Source organism: Engraulis encrasicolus, chromosome 6 (assembly GCF_034702125.1).
Source record: "Engraulis encrasicolus isolate BLACKSEA-1 chromosome 6, IST_EnEncr_1.0, whole genome shotgun sequence".
In the NCBI taxonomy this organism is placed as follows: Eukaryota; Metazoa; Chordata; class Actinopteri; order Clupeiformes; family Engraulidae; genus Engraulis; species Engraulis encrasicolus.
Genome location: NC_085862.1, coordinates 14,668,191 through 14,690,033, shown reverse-complemented (window position 1 = coordinate 14,690,033; position 21,843 = coordinate 14,668,191). Strand labels below are relative to the sequence as shown.

The window sequence follows — 21,843 nt, the reverse complement described above, 5'->3', positions numbered from 1 at the left end:
TACTTGGTTTGGATATCTCCAACATGTAATATTCAGACAGTAAGATTTTGGAGATCTTGTTTTGTTCAATACATTGAAGAATAAACTGACAATGATTGTTCACAAATCGGTCAGAGTCTGTGCCTTGGCTTTTGACAAGACCAAAACACCTCATAATGTGGTATATGAAGATGTTTTAATAGTAGGCTACAGTAATAACAGGCCTATATTCCATGTGTGTGGGAATTGAGAACCGTGTGAGGGGAACAACATGCCTTCCTGATGTACAGGCAAAACAATTAGTAACCTATTTTCACCACAAAACAGCAACACTACACCGTTTCCTAGTTTATCATTTTCTTGTCCTGAATCACACTGTCAAACCCTACGGCCCAGCAGGAGAGAATGCATCCATTGGCTCTAGGCTACATATGCCTAAATGATAGGATGATTCTGGTTCCATTTTGTCAACCTTGACCCTCTCTGATATTGTGCAATATGTGGAAGGAAAGTCCGGAAGCCGTTCTCACTTGATCTACACCATTTCTCAATGTGCGGCCTTGTGTGTCAGCCTATACATGGGTCCTCAATTTTTGTTTCTCCCTGGCTGCGCGACTCTAGCTGCGCAGAACTCAACCTCTGATTATTGGAAACCGCTGTCGGTCAAAAAAATAGCTCACGTGGTTGGGTGCCAGTGTCTTGCCCCTCCTCATAACATCATGTTTACAAACACTGCGAACCCATGTATTCGTCACGTGACTAATTAGGCTGACACATTTCGAAGGGCGCACATTAGAACATTGAGAAATGGTCTCTGGTATTCTTGTGATTTGTGAACTTGTGAACGAATGATGAACGTCCACCTGTTGCCTCTGACCACCACGCGAAGATGTGTCAAGTTTGGACACACCCCTCCGTGTTACCTGCCGCGGCGCAAAGGAAATAAGCGGCACTACCATCGCGCTGACCACGAGTCAGTGAATGTTTACTCTGGTCTGTGTCACTGCTTTTGTGTCGAACATGCATCTTAGTGGTCTCCTAGTGGAATATGTAGACCTGAAGACCTCGCTGGTCCTTCTCGTCGTATTCCTTCTACTCGTCGACTATCTGCAGAATCGAAAACCTTCCAATTACCCTCCTGGACCGATGCCACTGCCTTTCTTCGGGAACCTCTTCAACATCGATTCCAAACAACCACATATTTACCTGACCAAGGTGAGACAACCGATTTTAAAAGTTATGCTATTTAAAACACTATTAGACTAGGCATGTGTTGTATTAAGCCATTCTATTACTTAGTGAAGAAAACCACATGACCATTCCAAGGTCACTACATTCCATGAAAATGTAGGCCTATTCCATGCCACTGGCACTTTACCCTTGCACCTTGTATACAGATGTACACTTTTCACTTTACTACTATGACCACTGATTGTACTTCTGTGTTCCTATGTTCCTATGTGTGCGTGCGTGTGTGTGTGTGTGCGCGCGCGCGCGCGTGTGTGTGGTTGTGTATTAGGCCCTATGTCAGTATTCTTATTGTACACCGTGTGTGTGTGTGCGCGCGCATGTGTGTGTGGTTGTGTATTATGTCAGTATTATTGTACACCGTGTGTGTGTGTGCGCGTGTGTATTGTACATGACCATCAGTATGTTAGTGTTTGAAAACCCGCACGTGTGTGTGTGTGTTGTATGTGTATATTGTGAATGGATGTGTCAGAGAAATAATTGTAAATTCATGTATAAGTAAGTTAGTTGTGTGTGTGTGTGTGTGTGTGTGTGTGTGTGTGTGTGTGTGTGTGTGTGTGTGTGTGTGTGTGTGTGTGAGAGAGAGAGAGAGAGAGAGAAAGAGAGAGAGAGAGAGAGAGAGAGAGAGAGAGAGAGAGAGAGAGAGAGAGAAAGAGAGATTATTGACAATGTCTTTTCTACACTTGCCTTGACTTGACTTGACTAATGATTAGTGGTTTGTTAAAGAATCACTGGAATTTAGGAGAAAGGTCAGCAATCTGCTTTGGCAAATAGGTTATGTCATTCTAACACAAGCCGTGAATGCACTGTCATGAATGTCATAACCATTGCCACGTTCTTTTCCAGTTGTAAACATTTGTGCCACTGGGCATAGCAAATAGGCCTATTATAATGCAAATCATTTATTTATATCATTCATGATTGTTAGGCCTATTAGCCTATTATTATTATTATTACTATTTTATTATTATTATTATTCCGGGTTGATCGTTTTGGGAGAAAACGGATGAATGAAAGTAACTTGTCAGTTTTGTCTTCTGTAGTTGGCAGATGTTTATGGAAGTGTCTTCTCACTGCGTCTCGGTCGAACACAAACGGTGTTTGTCAATGGCTACAAACTGGTGAAAGAGGCCCTGGTGGGGCAGGCTGACAACTTCGCTGACCGCCCTTTCAGCCCACTGAATGACAGAATCTACTCAGGGGATGGTGAGTAGTCTGAGTTGAATTAATAATAGCCCATTTCTTTGTTTTATTTCACCTTTAAATTTGTTTTAATAAAATTAAATCTCTCAGCCTTCTTTTCCCCACTGAACATGAAAAAAACGTAATCCACCCCAACCACAGTTCTGTCAGAGCCATTTCAGTCAAGAAACACAAGAGAAGAATATAAATGAAATTTCTTTTATTGAAATTATGAATTACATTTGGCGGTATAGCTCTGTTCGGAGGAACCCCCCTATTTCCATGAGCAGCATGGAAACGCATTTAGTCAGGGGGCAACAGCAGTTTAAGGAATTCTCACCCCAGCAGAACAGGGCGAGAGATAACCCCCCATGAACAGAGCCAAGCGACGTGACGAGAACATGTCACATCATACACGACAAGGTGGAGCAGGGGAGGTGGTGGGTAGCAAAAAACGAGCAGCATGGGGCACCTAAGTCACGCCCTCTACTTCCTGGTTCATGGGGCAGGGGGAGTCAAAAAATAATTACTGGGCTTGAAAATGAGTGTTTTTTTGACACCAATCCAAAGATTATCAGCTGAGGGAATGCACCTGGATCAATTAGGAATGAATTAGATGAAGGGGAGGACGGCAAGCTTCTTGACTACCATGGCCTGCCAGAACTGACGCTAGTACTTTAATTTCATCAAGATTTAGTTTGGATGAAGAATCCAAGCTGGCACTTGCCAAAAAAAATAATGTTACAAACCTTCTAGCCTATTTAAGAAAGCTTTTAATAAATATTTTGGAGAGTGCCTTGCAATTTTCATCCGTACTCTTTCCATGTTCCCCCTAAAACACCTCTACAAAGATATGACTCCCAAAGCCCTCCAAATCCTCTCCCTCGCAACAGTAATTCGAATTACATTCTTTCGACACACACACACACACACACACACTCACACAGTGTGAAATCCACCTTATCTTTTAATACACAGGAGGGTTGTTCTTCAGTAACGGGTCGAAGTGGAGAAAGCATCGGCGTTTCATTCTGACCACCCTGAAGAATTTCGGCATGGGCAAGAGCAGTCTGGAGGACGCCATTGGACAGGAGTGCTACTGCCTCCAGAGGGAGATGGAGACTCAGAAAGGTAGGCCTACTGGACGTGGAAGTTGAAATGAAATCATAGTAACAAAAGTTCAAAGATCCATGCACACAGCTTGTAAGTGCTGGCCAATGCAGGAGTATTCAATACTTAACTAGAAGCACTCAGAGAGCGCAGACCTCCGCCAAGGAAGCTGCTTGATACATTTGACTAATGTTACACCCTAATGCCGTGTACAGACCAAGAGCGAACGGAGCGAACGAAGCGACGGAAGTCATTATTTCTCTATGGAGGGCACGCGACCTGCGCTACCAAAGCGAATTCGCCAGGAGCGAAGCTTCTTGCGCTACCAGAGCGAATTTTGAAGATTAAACTAAATCTAATCGCAGGCGAATTCGCTCTGACGCTGTTCGGCGGCAACCAATCGGAACGTTCATATCTCCGAATGTCCCAGGCTGTCAAGCCAGAGCCGTTATGTGATTAGCTGCATCAAACATGTCAATGCTGCGTCTCGAGCGAATACAGCGTATTCAAGGCGAAACTTCTTCTGCTACCCACGCTACCAGGCAGCGTAGTTCGCTCTTGGTCTGGACACGGCATAAGTCTTTCTGCCTTGTTGTTGTGGTGTTCCCGCAATTACATTTCTGGTCACTAGGAGGCGTCTAGACGGTGAAGAATCTTTTGAAAAGTCCTGGTTCCGGTTAGTGATCCGGATCACCACCAGAATTTAATCACTTGTTCCTTGGGTCATTACTAACAGCTCCACAAAGTTTCGTCAAATTCCGTTGATTAGTTTTTGAGTTATCCTGCTGACAGAATCTTTAAAAAGGTCCTGGTTCCGGGTCGTGATCCGGATCACCACCAGAATTTAATCACTTGTTCCTTGGGTCATTATTAACATACCCACAAAGTTTCGTCGAATTCCGTTGATTAGTTTTTGAGTTACGCTGCTGACAGACAGACAAACAAACAAACAAACAAACAGACAGACAGACAGACGGACAGACAAACCAATGTGACCGAAAACATTACCTCCTTGGCGGAGGTAAAAAAGGAAAAATGTTTACTGCACACTTGTTTGAATTTTTTGCTCTTTTATGCAGAGCTAACAACGCGTTTCAAAGCGACAGTGTTATAACAGTGACGTGACAGTCATGGACGTGTCATTTTATCATCAAGCTATCATCAAGTAACATTTGGTTATGGTAAAGACGGCCCTGACCATGTCAACTTTTCATAACGATAAAACATATGACTCATTCATGATTGTGTCATGACACTGTTTTGACACTCTTATGACACTGTCATGTTATAGCTTACATATGACGCCAGCGTTAAGTTAAGTGTAACCAACATCCTAAAGCTCTGCCACACTGAGCAATGGTCCGTCCCGTCGGGTCTATGCCCATCGGGAGAATTGATCAGTGTAGCGAACAGTTATTATTTCTTTTCAGTTTTCTTTAGTTTGGTCCGGCACCTGCACTGCTGATCTTTGTGTGGACCTGAAAGCGACACCAAAGCAGCTCCTGGGTTTGTTTACAGTGCAGTGGCCATATACTTGTAGCTGAATGTGGAGGACGGACATTAACCTCCAATCAATCTTGAGATTTGAGACTTGAGATTCTTTTTCATTTTTAAGCAGAATTCCATCTTATGACAAGGCACCATGAATGATATTTACGCAGGCCTCGTTCTGCTATACAGTATGTATATTTGTCATGCTCATGTACGTGATGTGATATTCTCAGTTCATGGTCTACCTACTGTACTCTCTCATGTCCCACAGGTCAGGCATTTGACCCCAGAGCGCTTTTGACGAGTGCTGTGTCGAACATCATCTGTCAGCTGGTGTTTGGGCGGCGATACGACTACGCTGATGACACATTCCAGAAGATGCTGGTGCTGTTGACTGAAGCCATTCACCTTGAGGGAACAGTGTGGGGAGAGGTATTTACTGTCTACATCCTTTTCCTGTTTAACCCATTGATGCCTAAAGCACCTGCAAAAAAAACCCCGTCTGCTGAATGCGTAAGCCCTTTTTGGGAAAAGTTGCCCTCAGCCTATAAAAACCTAAATGTCTCAGCCTCTAAAGCACATAAAAAACATGGAATAAGTTGAATTTAAACCCTAAGACCCTCATATTCCATTAGAATGTGTTGATTCAGCTCTAACATACCAACATTTTTAATAAAAAATATCTAAAATCTCATGAGCCTGAATGTTACGTCATGCAGCTCCATGCGCCAATGGTCAATAATTGCGCAGCGCAACATCCAGCATCAATGGGTTAATACACTTAATTTCACTCTCCCTGGTACATTAAGGAGGTACAATGTAACAAAGTATGTAACAACACATACTATTATGTACTTGGATTGTACCTTGATTACTTTATTTTATTAGACATTACTAAAGCATCACAGACGTGCTTATTTGCCCATAATGAAGAAAGGGTTAATGGTGAAATGTCTGTCTCTCTGCTGTGCACCTCTCTACCTATCTTTCTGCTCTGCACCTGTTTACTTGTCTCTCTGCTATCTACCTGTCTTCCAGATGTATGATGCCTTCCCCTCCATCATGAAGCACCTGCCTGGTCGTCATAACGACATCTTCAGCAACTATGGGCACATCTGTGACTTCATCAAGGAGGACTTGGACCGACACAAGCAGAACCACGACCCCTCAGACCCGCGAGACTACATGGACACCTACCTGACAGAGATGAACAAGGTAGCAAACTCAGAGAGTAAAGATACCTACCTCACAGGTATGAAGAAGGTAACAACCTCAGAGAGTTAAGATATCTATGAAAAAGTTAGCAACCTCAGAAAGGAAAGATATCTATGAACAAGGTAGCAACCTCAGAGACTACATCCAGTAGATATGTGGGTAGATGACAGATAGGCTGCAAAAAAACATTTTTTTTCACAAAACATTGTTTATAACGGAAAAAAGTATATGTCTACGTAGTGCAGCAATTGATCTTTCAAAAAATCCAAGTGGTCACAATGTAGGTCTATTAATTGATTGAATTGATTGATTGACTGAAAATATGTCCTTTGGTGTGACGTTAAGAAATATATATATTAAGTAATGTAGAAATGGCTTGATGGAGTTTTATGAACATTGTTACACTCTTCATATTTATTGCAATTTTTTAAAGTGTTAATTAAATGAGAAATTACCATTTAAGTATTTTTTTTTCCCATTAGAGGTGAGCTTATTAGAAACCTTCGAGGAAATACAGGGATATCATTCTTTTTAATTTTTAAAAATTGTCCGAATTTATACTAACATTTCAGGGATGATAATTTGTTCTTCCCTAATGCAATATTCAGTGTTTATCAAAAATATTGTTAAGCTCAAACAAATATTTGAGCGTTTAAAAAATGTCACACCGTAGGACATTCATGTCACGCTAAAGGACAGAAATGCAAAACTGAGCCAGAAACAAATGTATCAACATGATTATTTTGTCTTTTGATCATAATGTAATGTTGTAGTCAATATGGAGCACTTATAAGTCTTTGATTAATAGATTATCAGCCTATCTTAACACTTAATGACAACAATGAGGTCATTAAATGTAACCTGCAGAGCTCATAAGACTCATACTGAAGTGTGACCTTGGCATGACCATCACACCTCACCCTCTTTGTAGGTATGCTATGACTGTCACACCATTGAACCTGTAGTGTGTAGTGGCCAGTGCCTGTCTGGTATCTCAAGCTGGGAAGCACATTTATGCTATATATTGAGCTCTCCGCAGCATACTTTATTCATCTATACTTCTCTATACTCTCTCACTCATCTTTCCTTCACTGTTACCGTTATATTCTATGGCAGTGATTCTCAAAGTGTGGTCCGGGGAACACTGGTGGTCCGCGACAGAGCTCAGGTGGTCCGCGAGTAGATTTTTATTTTTCCAAGACAAGCTAGCAGTAGGCTATTGACAGTATCTAAAATCAACAGCAAATATTCATCAACAATGCATCAAAGTACAAATTCTAATGGCCAATAAAGGAATAAGTAATTTGAATACACAATATGTAGGCTATCTAGTCAAACAACAAAACAAACAAAAAATGTACTACCAGTTGTTTTAAAAGCTATTTCACAGATATCTAGTCCTTTGGTGTGACCTGTTTGTCCTTTGGTGTGATACTCCAAAGTGTCACACCATAGGACTTTTACCATCACACCATAGGACTTTTGAGCTTTTGAGTTAATTTAAAGCCATGTCGTTGCCAAATGAAATACAATTTCACCTTTAGTAAGATGCATTTGCATACATAAACATAAGAAAAGAAAAAGAAAAAAAACAGTATTGTCAAAATGTATTTTATGGCTGTCACACCAAAGGACTACAAAACTAATACATCTTGTGGTAGCAAAACGTAATTGATTGATTGAAGAACTGTAAACTAAACTCGAAACTAAAATCCACCCTTGCTATTGGCTTCTTAAGGGTCTGAAGTCACAATTTAAGAACAGCTGGAGCTTCAACAATAGATAGTTATCCACAGAACTACCCAAAAATGTGATGTCACACCACAGGATATTGTTTTCTGTGACAAAGTTTCATAAGTCCATATGGTCTCAGAAAAACAGGAAAAAAATTAAACATTGCCACTTGCCAAAATAGACACCTTGAAAAACATGCCAGGATTGTTTAGAGAAATGACTGAGCTTTGATTATTTATTTAAAAATGTTATAACATGGAGAACCAGGCTTGTGACAGTCACACCATAGGACAAATGTGGCATTTGACTCAAAATTAAGTATACTTATTTAAACTCTGGTTTTATTACACATTACTTTTTCACAACATGGACACTAGTTTGATCATTTAAAACATTGACAATTTCGAAAGCATGAATTTACTTAATTTTAAGAGCCTGCGACAGCAAAATGTTTACGTCACGTCATCTACCCACGTACCACAGATATGAAGAATTTAACAACCTCAAAGACTACTGTCAAACTGTCTCCCAAACGCCAAGTGAGGAAGGTGGCAAATTGTTCCGACGCACAATCCAAGGTTTCAAGCATGCACAGAGAATTGAATTGAAACTGATGTTGATGCTTTATTCAAACGGTCCGGTTGACTTGTCTAATCAAAACACTGTTCAAAGTAAGAAAGATATACAGTGATTTGTCTAAAGTATTTTGTGGTCTAAAACTGTTCCTCCTTACCATCCTACCTGTGGAACACACTTTAGAGTGGCCTAATTAAAGTGCCACCTCGCACCAGGGGCACATCAAAGGAGGTGTGTCCTGTCACGTGACAGATAGTATAGTAATTAGGGACAGCTGTAAATGATCAAACAAAATAAGTTAAGTATGCCATTTCTTAACCTAAATGGAAACCTAGCGGAATTCACCTTTTAAACAATATTGTGCCCTATCTCTGTATTTGACCACATTATGACAGGGGGTTATGCTGCCACTGGATATTATACCTTTATATTATATGGTTGTGACGTCATCGGTCGAATGCTCCATTCATTTCAACGGGGCTCCCCAACGTTCGCACGTCTGTTATTTTTCGATAACGGACGGGTTGGTCTATAACAGACCGCTGTCAATGGCAACAAGACTTTTCACTGCTAAAGCGACTTTTCAACAAGACATCAGCTGCTGTGATGGACAACACCTGTTGTCCAGGCTACCTAGCTGTTGCCTAGCGGTGTTCCACAACCGCTCTATTTTGTTTTGCGCAGCAACAATCTTAACATTAAATAGGCCTAGTGAAATGTCCCCGCCATGTGTGAATCATTTAAGTATATCCATATAATAAACGGGTTAACTTTCGGCGAGTCGGTCGCTTTGTGGAATAGCAGCACTTCAGAGAGAACAAGACCCCTCCGCTCCGCGTCGGGGTCTAAAGATTCTCTCTGTCGTGCTGCTATTCCACGGTAGCGACCTTCTCGCCGAACGTTAACCCTTACATATTAAATATACAGGTAAAAGTTATTCATGTTTTAGAAATGGTGATTTGAAGCGTCACCAAATCACCGGAAGAAAAAATAACGACTACAAATTCCAGTAAAACGTTGCTGGGTGATTTGATTTGACGTGTCATCAAATCACCTCGGTATGACAGGCGGCATGGAACAGAACAGCAGCCAGGCAGATAGGCTAACACATTTTGAGGATGGAGATATTTACATTGTCAAGAGAATATTTTAAGTATAGGTTACTGCACAGTACTAAAAGCCTTGGTGCATTCAATCCATTGTTATTACAAATCATCTGTGATATCGGAGCGCACCAGTCCACGATGTCTACGTCTGCCAGGTGTAGCCTATTAGGCCATTGAAATGTAACTACGATAGCACTACAATACTGTGACACAACACAGGCCCTTTAGTAATGCACCACAACTTGGTCATTACCATACTGGTAACAACAAATGTATAAAGCCGCGTCTTAAGGGGTTAAAGGTGCACTGTGTAGGATTGTGGCCAGAGTAGGTATTGCAACTATGCTGCTCATTGAAACTGCTGTCTACTGCCAAATGTGATCTTTTCATGAATATTTACTAATAAGGAACTAATATTTATTAAATTCAAAATGGCGTACAATGGAGAAGATCCCCGTTTTTATGTATGGAAAGTGCAATTTTCCCAGTCATGAACATTTAGAATTTGATGGTGGTGGTAAGTTTTTATGAAAAGGGTAACATGTGTGAACGGCAGCATGAATTCTGGAAATGATTTACTAAAATATATTACACAGTGCACCTTTAAAGGGACACTGTGTGAGATTTTTTGTTTTTTATTTCCAGAATTCATGCTGCCCATTCACTAATGTTACCTTTTTTCATGAATACTTACCGCCACCATCAAATTCTAAGTATTCATTATGACTGGAAAAATTGAAAAGGGGGACCTTATCCGTGATCCGCCATTTTGAATTTCCAAAAATAGCCATTTTTAGGTGCAAAAATGACTCTACTTGGACCATACTAGAAAATGTTTGTTTATTACTTAGTAAACTTTCATGTAAATATCAAATTTGGCAATAGGCAGCCCAGTTTCAATGAGCAGCATAGTTGCAGTACCTTTTTTGACCATTTCCTGCACAGTGTACCTTTAACCCAGGGTCATCAGAATATACTGAATACAGTACACTTGTCAGGAATTTTGTTGGGTGGTTGACCTTGGACAGACATGCAGAGAAGCAATGAGTTCGATACGCTTTCTTTACTTTCAAAAATACAAAAGGGCGGTTCTCCAGTTCAATTCAGCTCAGTGAAAGTTCCAAGAGTCAAAAACAAAAGGTTCACAGCCAGCAATCCAACGGCAACAAAAATCTTTAGTCAAAAATCAAAGTTCCAAAAAAAAGTATTTCGGCACATAAACCAGGCTTTTCAAGTTCTCAAAAATGCAGGCAGTAGTCCAAATTCAAAACAAGAGTTGAAGATTTGGCAGCACAGAAAAAAGGGTACTCACACCGTGTCTCTCAGGAAAACTCAGCAAAGAAAAAAACAGGATCTTAAATGGCCGGTACCAGAGCCATTTAATAACAGAGTTGCGCAAACCGGGGACCAGGAAGTCGGTTGGTGATGTGATTCGCGTAGATTAAAATGTTTCTTAACAGTAAACTTCTGTTCGTTGGAAACTAACACAGAACCATCACATACCAAACAAAGATTAAGTACAAACAAATTACATTACCTTTACCACATTTTCTGTGTTCTACGGCCACCTCCTGGAACTAAGTAACTTCTAATAGAACTAAAGTCAATGGGGATTTCCATGTTAACGCTCCGTGAGGCTCCATGAGAGCCGCCATTGCTGTGGAAAGATTGGTCCATAGAGGTCTATGGGAGTGGCGTAACTCTGATATTAGATGGCTCTGGCCGGTACATCAACACCAATGATCCAATCATCCAATCACAAAGGGGAGCAAATTAACAAAATACACACAGGCATAATGGCGACATCTTGAGGACAGGTAGGTACATGGCGAGTACAAAAGTTCATAGGAATTCAGAGGCACACAGTGGCAGAATGGCAGCATCTTGTGGGCAGGTAAGTACATGGCAGGCACAAAAGTCAGTAGGATTCCACAACACTCTACCTTTGACATGGATGTGTCCACCAACCTGTGGAACACTAAAGCCCAGCGCCAATCTATGTAACAATCTATGTAACATGGTTAGCACAGAAATTTGACATTGCGTTTGACCAGTCTACAATGTGTGCAGTTTAACTAAAAACATTTAAATAAGACATTGGCTATAATCTCTCTCTCTCTCTCTCTCACACACACACACACACACACACACACACACACACACACACACACACACACACACACACACACACACACACACACACACACACACACACACACACACACACACACACACACACACACACACACACACACACACACACACACAACTAATCTACTAATACTTGAATTTACAATTCTTTCTCTGACACATTCATTCACAGCATAGACAATACACACTCACACATGTGCAGTTTTCAAACACTAACATACTGATATAGACATGTACATGTTTGTACATGTACATGTATAGACATGTTTAGGGTGAGGTTGCCTGACAAAAGAAGTGAAAGGGGCAGCCTGGCTTGGCTCGACCAGTCAAACCTGCTCTTGCCCATACTGCACATCAAGTGTCCACGACTCAAACCCTCTCCACAGGCGTACCTCAAGGATCAGTGCTGGGGCCCCTTCTGTTTGCAATATACACCTCCTCCCTGGGATGTTTCATTCAAACACATAGGTACAGCTGAACCTGTACCTACCTGAACCTACAGCTGAACCTGTCCAAGACGGAGCTCCTGGTGATCCCAGCTAAAGAGTCACTTAGTCATAACATCAACCTCAAGATGGGCTCCACCATTGTGACCCCAAACAAAGTCGGCAAAAACCTTTGTGTCATGATTGACGACGAGCTGTCATGCTCTAACTACATCAAGTCAGTCAGCCGGACCTGTCAATTCCAGATGTCCAACGTGCGGAAAATCAGACCTGTGCTGACCCAATATTCTACACAACGACTGGTCCCGGCCACTGTCCTGTCCTGCGTTGACTACTGCAACTAGGGCTGGGCGATATGGAAAAAAATATATATCACGAGATAGATTATTTTTTATCACGATAACGATATGTATCACGATATACTTTTTTTTTTTTCCATAGTCCGCCAGTTCGACAGACAGGGTCGAAAAAAAATCTGTCATCGCCTGTTGTAATGATGGAAATGTGGGCAATATTAGTTATTACCAATAGGTGGCGCCCGATGACCATAGAATGCATGAAGGTGCATCGTATCCAATGCAGCCTGTTTAGTACCTCAGAGGAAGATTACATGTTCCGTTGGCAAGCTATGTTACAATTCTCTCTGACACCGTATATGTTTCATTACTTACTCTTCATATAAAAGTACAAACTCGGCATCAGTATGTTCGTGGTGTATTTAACAAGTCACCACAATCGCCTGATTCAATGTCTGCGCTTCACCACTAAAAAAACGGAGACGCGTGCAGAGATTTATCCACAGACAGGACTAAACTGTTTTTTCGCGATGACCGCCAGGAAAGGTTGCACATTGTGTCCTTGCAACCAACAGAAGAAACTAGTTGTAGTAGCCTACATTTTTTTTACTCCCACTGTCAGCGAATGAGACTGAAATCCACACGGACAAAGCGGCACTCTCTAATACTGTAACAAAATAATCCGACATTGATTGATTGTTAACAACTGGGCTGTTTTATTAGACCCAATCACAATTTGAGATTTCGCGAGGGCCTGGAATTTACTATGCTATCTGTCTTCAAATTCGCCAGGAAGTTTTTTTTTCCGGTAGCGTTATGGTCAAAGATTCTTTAATTCCCTTTCAGGTCGTCTCGTATGGTCCAACATTTGTCATGGCAGTGCAAGCAGTGTAGCCATTGTTTGATTGTAGCCATGGTTACTCCACACACGCAAGCGTATCAATAGAGGCAGAGGTGGTGATGTAAAGCGCCTCGCAAAACCACGCTCTCTAAAAATTATCTTTTTATTCTTTTTTTCACAGTTTTATAAACTTAGAGTTTGAATAGCAAAAAATACGAAATGTTATATTGAGATTTTGAATTATAGGCTATTAAAATGTATATTAGCTGTAATAATGAAAATAAATAGTTTATCACGATATAAACGATAGAGGAGAAATTTCACGATAGACATGTTTCTCTCGTCATATCGCCCAGCCCTAACTGCAACTCACTCCTGATGGGTATACCTTCTTGTGCGCTAAAACCACTGCAGATGGTCCAGAATGCGGTGGCACGGTCGATATTCAATCAACCCAAAAGGACCCATGTTACTCCTTTATTTCTGAAATTGCATTGGCTACCGATCGCCACCCGGATCAAGCACAAGGCCTTGACCCTTGCTTACAAAACCATCACAGGAACGCTCCACGCTTAGTGAATCTCCTTGTTCTGTATATTTCCTGTGTTTTTTCTTTTCAACTAACTTTGGACATTCATTCCTCTCTGTTTAATACTGTTCTGCTCTGTAGGGATCAGGGGACTCTGCTGACGGCTTTGATGAGGTCGGCCTGGTTCTGAACTGTCTGGACCTGTTTGCTGCCGGGACTGAGACCTCGTCCACCACCCTGCAGTGGGCTCTGATCGCCCTCATGAAGTACCCCCACGTACAGGGTGAGCACCGAGACATCCAGGCAGGAAGAAGAATATAAATTTTCATTTTTTTCTTCGTCACAATTAGAGGGCCATATGACCACGGATCTGATAGCAACTCATTGAATTCGAGGTGCTGTTGACTGCGCACTGACGATATTGTTTGGAAGATATAGGAGGCTTTTGTATCAGCCAACAGTATAATTACAACAGATTGATTCAGTAGTAAGTGTTTCTCAATTAAATTATGTTTTATCCATGGGCTGTGCTGACAGAGAATGGCGAGAGTGTTTCTGTCCACCAGAGAGTGGAGGTGCACTGCGCACGCCCTTTATGTGCATTTCTACTCATTATTATTATTGTTATCATAATTATTATTATCTTATAGTATTTAAAAAATAATGGAGGCAGTGTGTAATTTGATAAGAGAATTGTGTGTGGATTCTCTTCGAATGATTCCAGTGTTTGAATTTGTAAAAATTGAAAAGATACTGTTTAATAATGTCTCTGTTACTTCAATTTTCAAATGAGTATGTGTTGGTGTGTGTTTGATTGCAGAGAAGGTGCAGGCTGAAATAGACAGTGTGGTGGGACAATCCCGTCAGCCCAGCATGGCTGATAGAGCCAGCATGCCCTACACGGACGCCGTCATCCATGAGGTGCAGAGGATGGGAAACATCGTACCCCTGAACGGCCTACATATGGCAGAGAGAGACACCACACTAGGCGGCTACTTCATCCCCAAGGTAGGGGCATCTCCTGGGGGTTAGGTTGGCCTTCCAAGACTGGGGTGCTGTAAAATATCCCTTTTTAGTACTTTTATTCCATCACCCAGTCTCATAAACTTAAAAAACCTAAAAAACAGACATGGCCCCAGTTCTAAATTTCATGTCACTAGAATGGCAATGACCAAGTCATGATGTATTACTAAAGGCTCTGTATAATGTCATAGTTGTGTAGTACTACTGTAGTGAAGTCTTTTCAATGTAGTATAGTTAAGCAATAAGCCACGAGAGGCTGTGGGCTATGCTCGATTGATAACGACCAAGGAGAGTGGGGCATGACGCGGAGTGCCGTAAACGTCCCCTTGCCCGTTATCAATAGAGCATAACCCACAGACTCAAGTGGCTTATTGCTTATCTAACACTGTTACACTTAATCGCTGACCAAATTTCTTTTAAAACGCTTTAATAACAATTAATTTGATCCACGACAAATTGAGGAAGTGACTGTGGTTACCCTGGCATCGTTACTTGGAGTGCGTGCGCCGTCGCGCTACCAGACACACACTTCGCTACAAAAACTCAGCAAGGGGCGATAAACATCTCAGGAATGAAATGTCTTTGCAATCACACTGATACCTCAACCACAGATGGTGCAAAGATGTGCTCTTCTTGCAGACTCCCTACCCCAACTGCAACATATTCTCATTACCGACGTAGATGCGCTTGGTCTAACTTAGACGAGCATAGAATCTTCAGTTGGAAGGTGTAGGTTTACGCTCAATTGATCACGGCTATCAGAATCGAGAACCAGACTGCACAGTGTTAGATCTGTATGTACAGAATGTACAGCATTCCACAAGCAGAACCGAGCTGTAGGCTACTTAAAGTAATGCTTGTTTTCCACTGCCGGTTTTCTGGTAGGCCTACAGCTCGACACAGCGCAACTCGGCCGCCACATTTTGCTGTACGATTGATCTGTGCCATGCCTATTCGAAAAGCAAAAAGTGGCGTCCGTGACGCGCTATGTCGAGCTGTAGGCCTACCAGAAAAATGGCAGTGGAAAAGAGGCATGAGTAGCACATTAATAATATTTTATAACCACATCCCCATGCGCAGATGTTACCAATAGACACTAATTTCAATAGAGATGTACATTTAATGTTTAGTCATTACTTTTCACTGTTTCATTTTGTTTTCTAGGGTACAGCTGTGATGCCCATGCTGACCTCCGTGCTATTCGACGAGACGGAGTGGGAGACGCCACACGAGTTCAACCCAGGACATTTCCTGGACGCAGAGGGCAAGTTCAGGAGGCGAGACGCATTCATGCCTTTCTCTGCAGGTGAGACTGAAAAAAAAAACGACGCTCTTGAATGAATAGTGTAACAGCTATGTAATATCATGTGCAAGTGTTTACTTACACCATGAAGTAACTTTTACTTTTACTTTGACACCTCTGCTCATTAAACATCTTCTAGTAGAGAAAGATTTTCCTGGATCCATGTAACGTCAGCTGAATGCCCCTTTAGGACCACTTCGGTAAGGAGACCTTTGGAGACTTTAGGTTGAGAATACACCGCATTCCACATTATTACGCAAATGACATTTCCCCAAATAATCAATATGTATGACAGTCGTCATAATTTTCAAGTCATTAGTCATTAGAGTACAATTAAACATTTTTGAATGAACCTTCCAATGATAACGGTATTTTTTAAAATAATGAAAAACTTAAAATTTCCAAAATGCTCTGTTCCAACTTATTACGCAAAACAGTTTCGTAGTGTTGTAATCCAAATGTCTTTCTTTTTGTCCCATTTACATCAATACTGTTGGCATTTGGTACCTTCTAAATTACATTTCAATGTTCAAAACTTGGTTATGAGCTGTAACTGGAATGCTACATTTAACATTGAAGTCAATGGCAGGGCATTGTATGGGAGTTATGGAAGCCCAGATATCCTTGGTGCTTTGCTCTCAGCTGTTTTTGTTTGTTTGGTCTGATGACCCACACTTCACTCTTCAATATACCCGTAGATTTCCATGCCACATTTAGGTGCTTTGGTGGTATCGACATTCTTACTCACCAGACATAAAACCCCATTGAAAATGAATGGGATGTTATGTCTGGTGAGTTAGAATGCCCATAACCACCAAATCACCTAAACATGGTATGGAAATCTATGGGTATATTGAAGAGTGAAGTGTGGGTCACCAGACCAAACAAACAAAAACAGCTGATAGCAAAGCATCAAGGATATATGGGCTTCCATAACTCCCATACAATGTCCTGCCATTGACTTCAATGTTAAATGCAGCATTCCAGTTACAGCTTATAACCAAGTTTTGAACATTGAAATGTAATTTAGAAGGTACCAAATGCCAACAGTATTGATGTAAATGGGGAAAAAAAGAAAGAAATTTGGATTATAACACTACAAAACGTTTTGCGTAATAATGTGGAACAAAGCATTTTGGGAATTTTAGGTTTTTTATTATTTTAAAAAAATCTGTTATCATTGGAAGGTTCATTTAAAAACTTTTTAATTGTACTCTAATGGCTGATGACTTAAAAATTATGACGACTGTCATACATATTGATTATTTGGGGAAATGTCATTTGCGTAATAATGTGGAATGCGGTGTAAATAGAGTGTCCTTTGTGCTTTTAGATGGCGGTAGCGCACATATTATGCAAGCCGTCACCAAAACGCCACAGACAGAGAAGAAGAAGGCAGGAACAGCGCACAACTTGAACACACTCTTTCGTATTGGGTAGGCGGGGTTTGGGGCATCTTACTGTACGAGAAGATGTTTGTGCTGGTTGTGTCCCAGGGAAGCGCGTGTGTCTGGGTGAGCAGCTGGCATGCATGGAAGGAAGCAAAGGACAGCACTCTTCAGATTGTTCAGTTTATTCGCCTACAAATGTTTCGGGCAGAGCCCTTCTTCAGCGTGTAATGGTGATTCAATTGCCATTACACACTGAAGAAGGGCTCTGCCTGAAAGCGATAGTGTGAGCGTGTCTCCTTCACTTCAATACTCTTCCTGTTCTTCATATTTATTATTATTTATGAACTTTTTTATTTCATTTGTATTATGCTTCTCGTTTTGTTGGAGGTAAGCGTGTGTGCTTGGGGGAACAGCTGGCTCGGATGGAGCTGTTCCTCTCCTTCATATTTATAATTATTATTATTATTATTTATTTTTTATTTATTTATTATGCGTCTTGTTGTGTCTCAGGTAAGCGTGTGTGCCTGGGGGAGCAGCTGGCTCGTATGGAACTCTTCCTGTTCTTTGTGGCGTTGCTGCAGAAGTTCAGCTTCTCCACCGAGGAGGGGGCGGAGCTCAGCCTGGAGGAGGGGTGTGTGGGCATCACACACACCCCACACCCCTTCAAGATCTACGCACACCTACGCTGAACACACACCCCAACACACACACCACATCTCTTCAAGATCTACACACATCTACGTTGAACACACACCCCAACACACACACCACATCCCTTCAAGATCTACACACATCTACGCTGAACACACCCCCAACAAGGATACAGTACACCAGTGTTTCGTAGCCTCTTAATGCGCGCCGTACCTCCTGTGGCACGGTGTAATAGACATTGGAAGTTAACTACTATAGTACTACACTACTATGACAGTGCATCGGGTCTTTAGTAATACATTACGACTTGGTCATTGCCATTCTGGTAACAGCTAATTTATAATGCCGTGTCTTAAGGGGTTAACTGGTGGGTCGGGACCCAAAAATGGGTCGGAAAATGGTCGCGGAGTGGGTCGCGGAGCTGCTGTCTAAAAAATATAGCCTATGAATTCACCATTTCATTGACAGTCACAAGATGTCAAGATCTAATGTGTTGGCTCCTCTCATTTCACCAACCCAAGTTGTATTTAGGTCGAGTCAAGTATATACTGTAATAGGCTACTTTATTATCCTATTCTTCTGTGACTGACATTACACGCAGAATTTGAAATGTTTGAAAGTTGGTTGATTACTGCCATTGTTGATCGATTTTTTTTAAATCTTATTCACAATGTACCAAGTGTCCCAACTTTTTTAGAGTCTGGTTTGCATGTAACTATTGAAAATCTACCTCCTTCACAGTATTAGTCTGAAATAATATACAGTATTGTGGTCAGGGATAATTCTTGTATCAGTTGTGTTATGAATGTAGGCCTAAATAACTTGAAACTTTAAGGTGCACTATGTGATATTTTTTAGCAGTTTCTTTCTGGGATTCATGCTTCCCAATATGTGAAAAATGTTATCTTTTTCACAAATACCACCACCATCAAAGTCCAAGTATTTATTATGACTGGGGAAAATTGAACTTTTCATACATGAAAAGGTGGATCTTTTCCATGTCCGCCATTTTGAATTTCTAGATTCACACATTTTTAGCTGCAAAATTTACTGCAATTTAGTGTATTTGGTCACACTAGTAAATATTAGTTCATTTTTTTTAGTAAATGTTCATGTTTGATTTTGTGGGGGTGGGAGTAAATAAGCAATGGCTTCATCCCACTCCTTTTCAGTTACAGTTTCAGTTATTGTTTTTGTGTTACATCTGAAATAAATCAAATCAATCAAAATCAATCAATCAATCAATCAATCAATCAATCAATCAAGCAATCAATCAATCAATCAATCAAACAAAAACATCACAGTTTCAATTAGCAGCATAGTTGCAATACCTACTATCAATGACCACCCTCCTACAAAGTGCACCTTTAAAGGAACAGTCCACCCTTTTTTGATTTTCACATATTTGCAGTATTTCCAAGCATTATTCATGAATGTGCATATCATGGTTGTCTATGTGTTTGCATTCTCTAGTTAAACTGTATAGCCAAATTAAGCGTAGCAATGCAAGTCTATGGGGACAAACAAAATGTCCTCAAATGTACTTATAAACTACTTTAAAATGAATTTAAAATTCACCAGAGTGCAAAACAGCTATTTAATCCCGTCCTGTGATCACTTGTGACTTGATGCTATTGCCCCCATCCACTTTCAGTGATTATGCTAAGCTATGCTAATAATTCTGATCCAATAAATCTAAGTACTGAAATCACAGAGAAGAAAATGATATGCACGTTCATGAATAATGCTTGGAAATACTGCAAATATGTGAAAATAAAAAATGGGTGGACTGTCCCTTTAAACACCAGAGTCTTACTGTAAATGGCCCATGGACCCGTTCTTGTCATCTGTAGGGTATTTAAACTCGCTTTGTTATGTAATGTTATCTTTTCCACAAATACTTACCACCACCATCAAAGCCTAAGTATTTATTATGACTGGGGAAAATTGAACTTTTCATACGTGCAAAGCTAGATCTTTTCCATGTCCGCCATTTTGAATTTCTAGAGGTAGACATTTTTAGCTGCAAAACTTAATGTGATTTAGTGTATTTGGTCATACTGGTAAATATTAGTTTATTATTTAGTAAATGTTCATGAAAAGATCACAGTTTCAATGAGCAGCATAGTTGCAATACCTACTATGACCACCATCCTACACAGTGCACCTTTAAACACCAGTCTTTTACGTCCCATGCCCATGGACACATTCTTGTCATCTGTAGGGTATTTAAACTCGCTTTGTTTATTCTTTCTCTGTGTCTACTGACTAATTGTGTATGGCTCGCTCCAATTGCTGTTCTTGCCATTTAAATTATGTTGGCCTATCTTGACAGCTTGCTAATTTTATGCCTCCTTTCATTAGGCCTATATGCTTTAGTTTGGATATGAATAACTCAAAAATGTAATGCATACAGTAAGATTTTGGAAATGTTGTTTTGTTCAATGCAATGAAGAATAAACTGACAAAGATTGTTCACAAATGTGTCAGACTCAGTGTCTAAGATCATTACACCTCACATAGTATGGTAGGCTATAATAAGTCAAGTAAAGTCAGCTTTTATTGTCACTTTCTTCATATGCACAAGACATACAAGGGAAATGAAATTATGTTTTCTCTCTATACCATGTCAGGACAGACATATACAAGACTGACATTTTACAGACTGACATAAAGTGCAAGACATGACAGATAACAGTGATGGACTGGTAACAATAAGTGGTCAATAATAAATAGAGTACAAATAAACATTTAACATTGAACATGTAACAGAAGATAAAGATAAAAATAGAGTGTAGACATTACAATAATAGAAATAATAACACTGACAGCAGCAATAGTGTGTATATGTTCCAGGACTGAGGTGGTGCAGGTAGGTGCAGTCCCTGGTACAGAGTGTGTGTGTGTGTGTTCTTGTGGGGCAGTGCAGGTCCAGTCCAATAGTGGAATACAAAAAGCTGTGCTGTATCGTCCAACATGGTCCATTGTAGTCCAGTGGTCAAGTAGCAGCATTTAGCAGCATAGTTGGAGGTGCAAGTATCATAGTGCAAGCAGTTCTTGGAGTGGAGATCAAAGAGTGCAGGTAAGGTGCGGTGAGGTGTGGTGCAGTCACATGGAGCAGTTCCATAGGTTGTGTGTGTGTGTGTGTGTCAGGCTTGTACGAAATTCCGAATTGAATGAATTTCAATTCAAAGTAATGCCATAATATGAACACTGGGTGTTGTCATTACCTTGAATTTCTTTTAATTTAATCTACACCACCCATTGAAAGTACATAGAAGACCACCAACTAGAGTTTGTATTATGGCATTACTTTGAATTGAAATTCGTTCAATTCGGAATTTCGTAGAAGCCTGGTGTTTGTGTGTGTGTGTGTGTGTTGGTGAATGTGTGTGTGTTTGTGTGTGTGTGTTTATGGTATGCGTGTGTGTGTGTGTTTTGTGGTGTGTGCGAGAGAGAGGGGTGTAAGTGTGTGTTTGTGTGTGAGAGAGGGGTGGGTCTCATCCCTCACAATTGTGAGGGCTTTGCGGGTGAGGCGGCTGGAGTAGATGTCTTGTAGGAAGGATAGAGG

At 40.8% G+C, this 21,843-nt stretch overlaps 1 protein-coding gene across 1 annotated transcript; it reads left to right on the top strand.

Annotated features, from left to right (window-relative positions):
• Positions 1–913: 913 nt before the first annotated feature.
• LOC134450760 (cytochrome P450 2J2-like) lies at positions 914–19,449 on the top strand. The gene is made up of 9 exons (XM_063200733.1): positions 914–1,194; positions 2,271–2,433; positions 3,388–3,540; positions 5,282–5,442; positions 6,049–6,225; positions 14,046–14,187; positions 14,725–14,912; positions 16,092–16,233; positions 18,132–19,449. Exons 1-9 carry the CDS (start codon positions 961–963, stop codon positions 18,308–18,310), a joined length of 1,539 nt encoding a protein of 512 aa, XP_063056803.1. The 5' UTR covers positions 914–960; the 3' UTR covers positions 18,311–19,449.
• Positions 19,450–21,843: the final 2,394 nt, after the last annotated feature.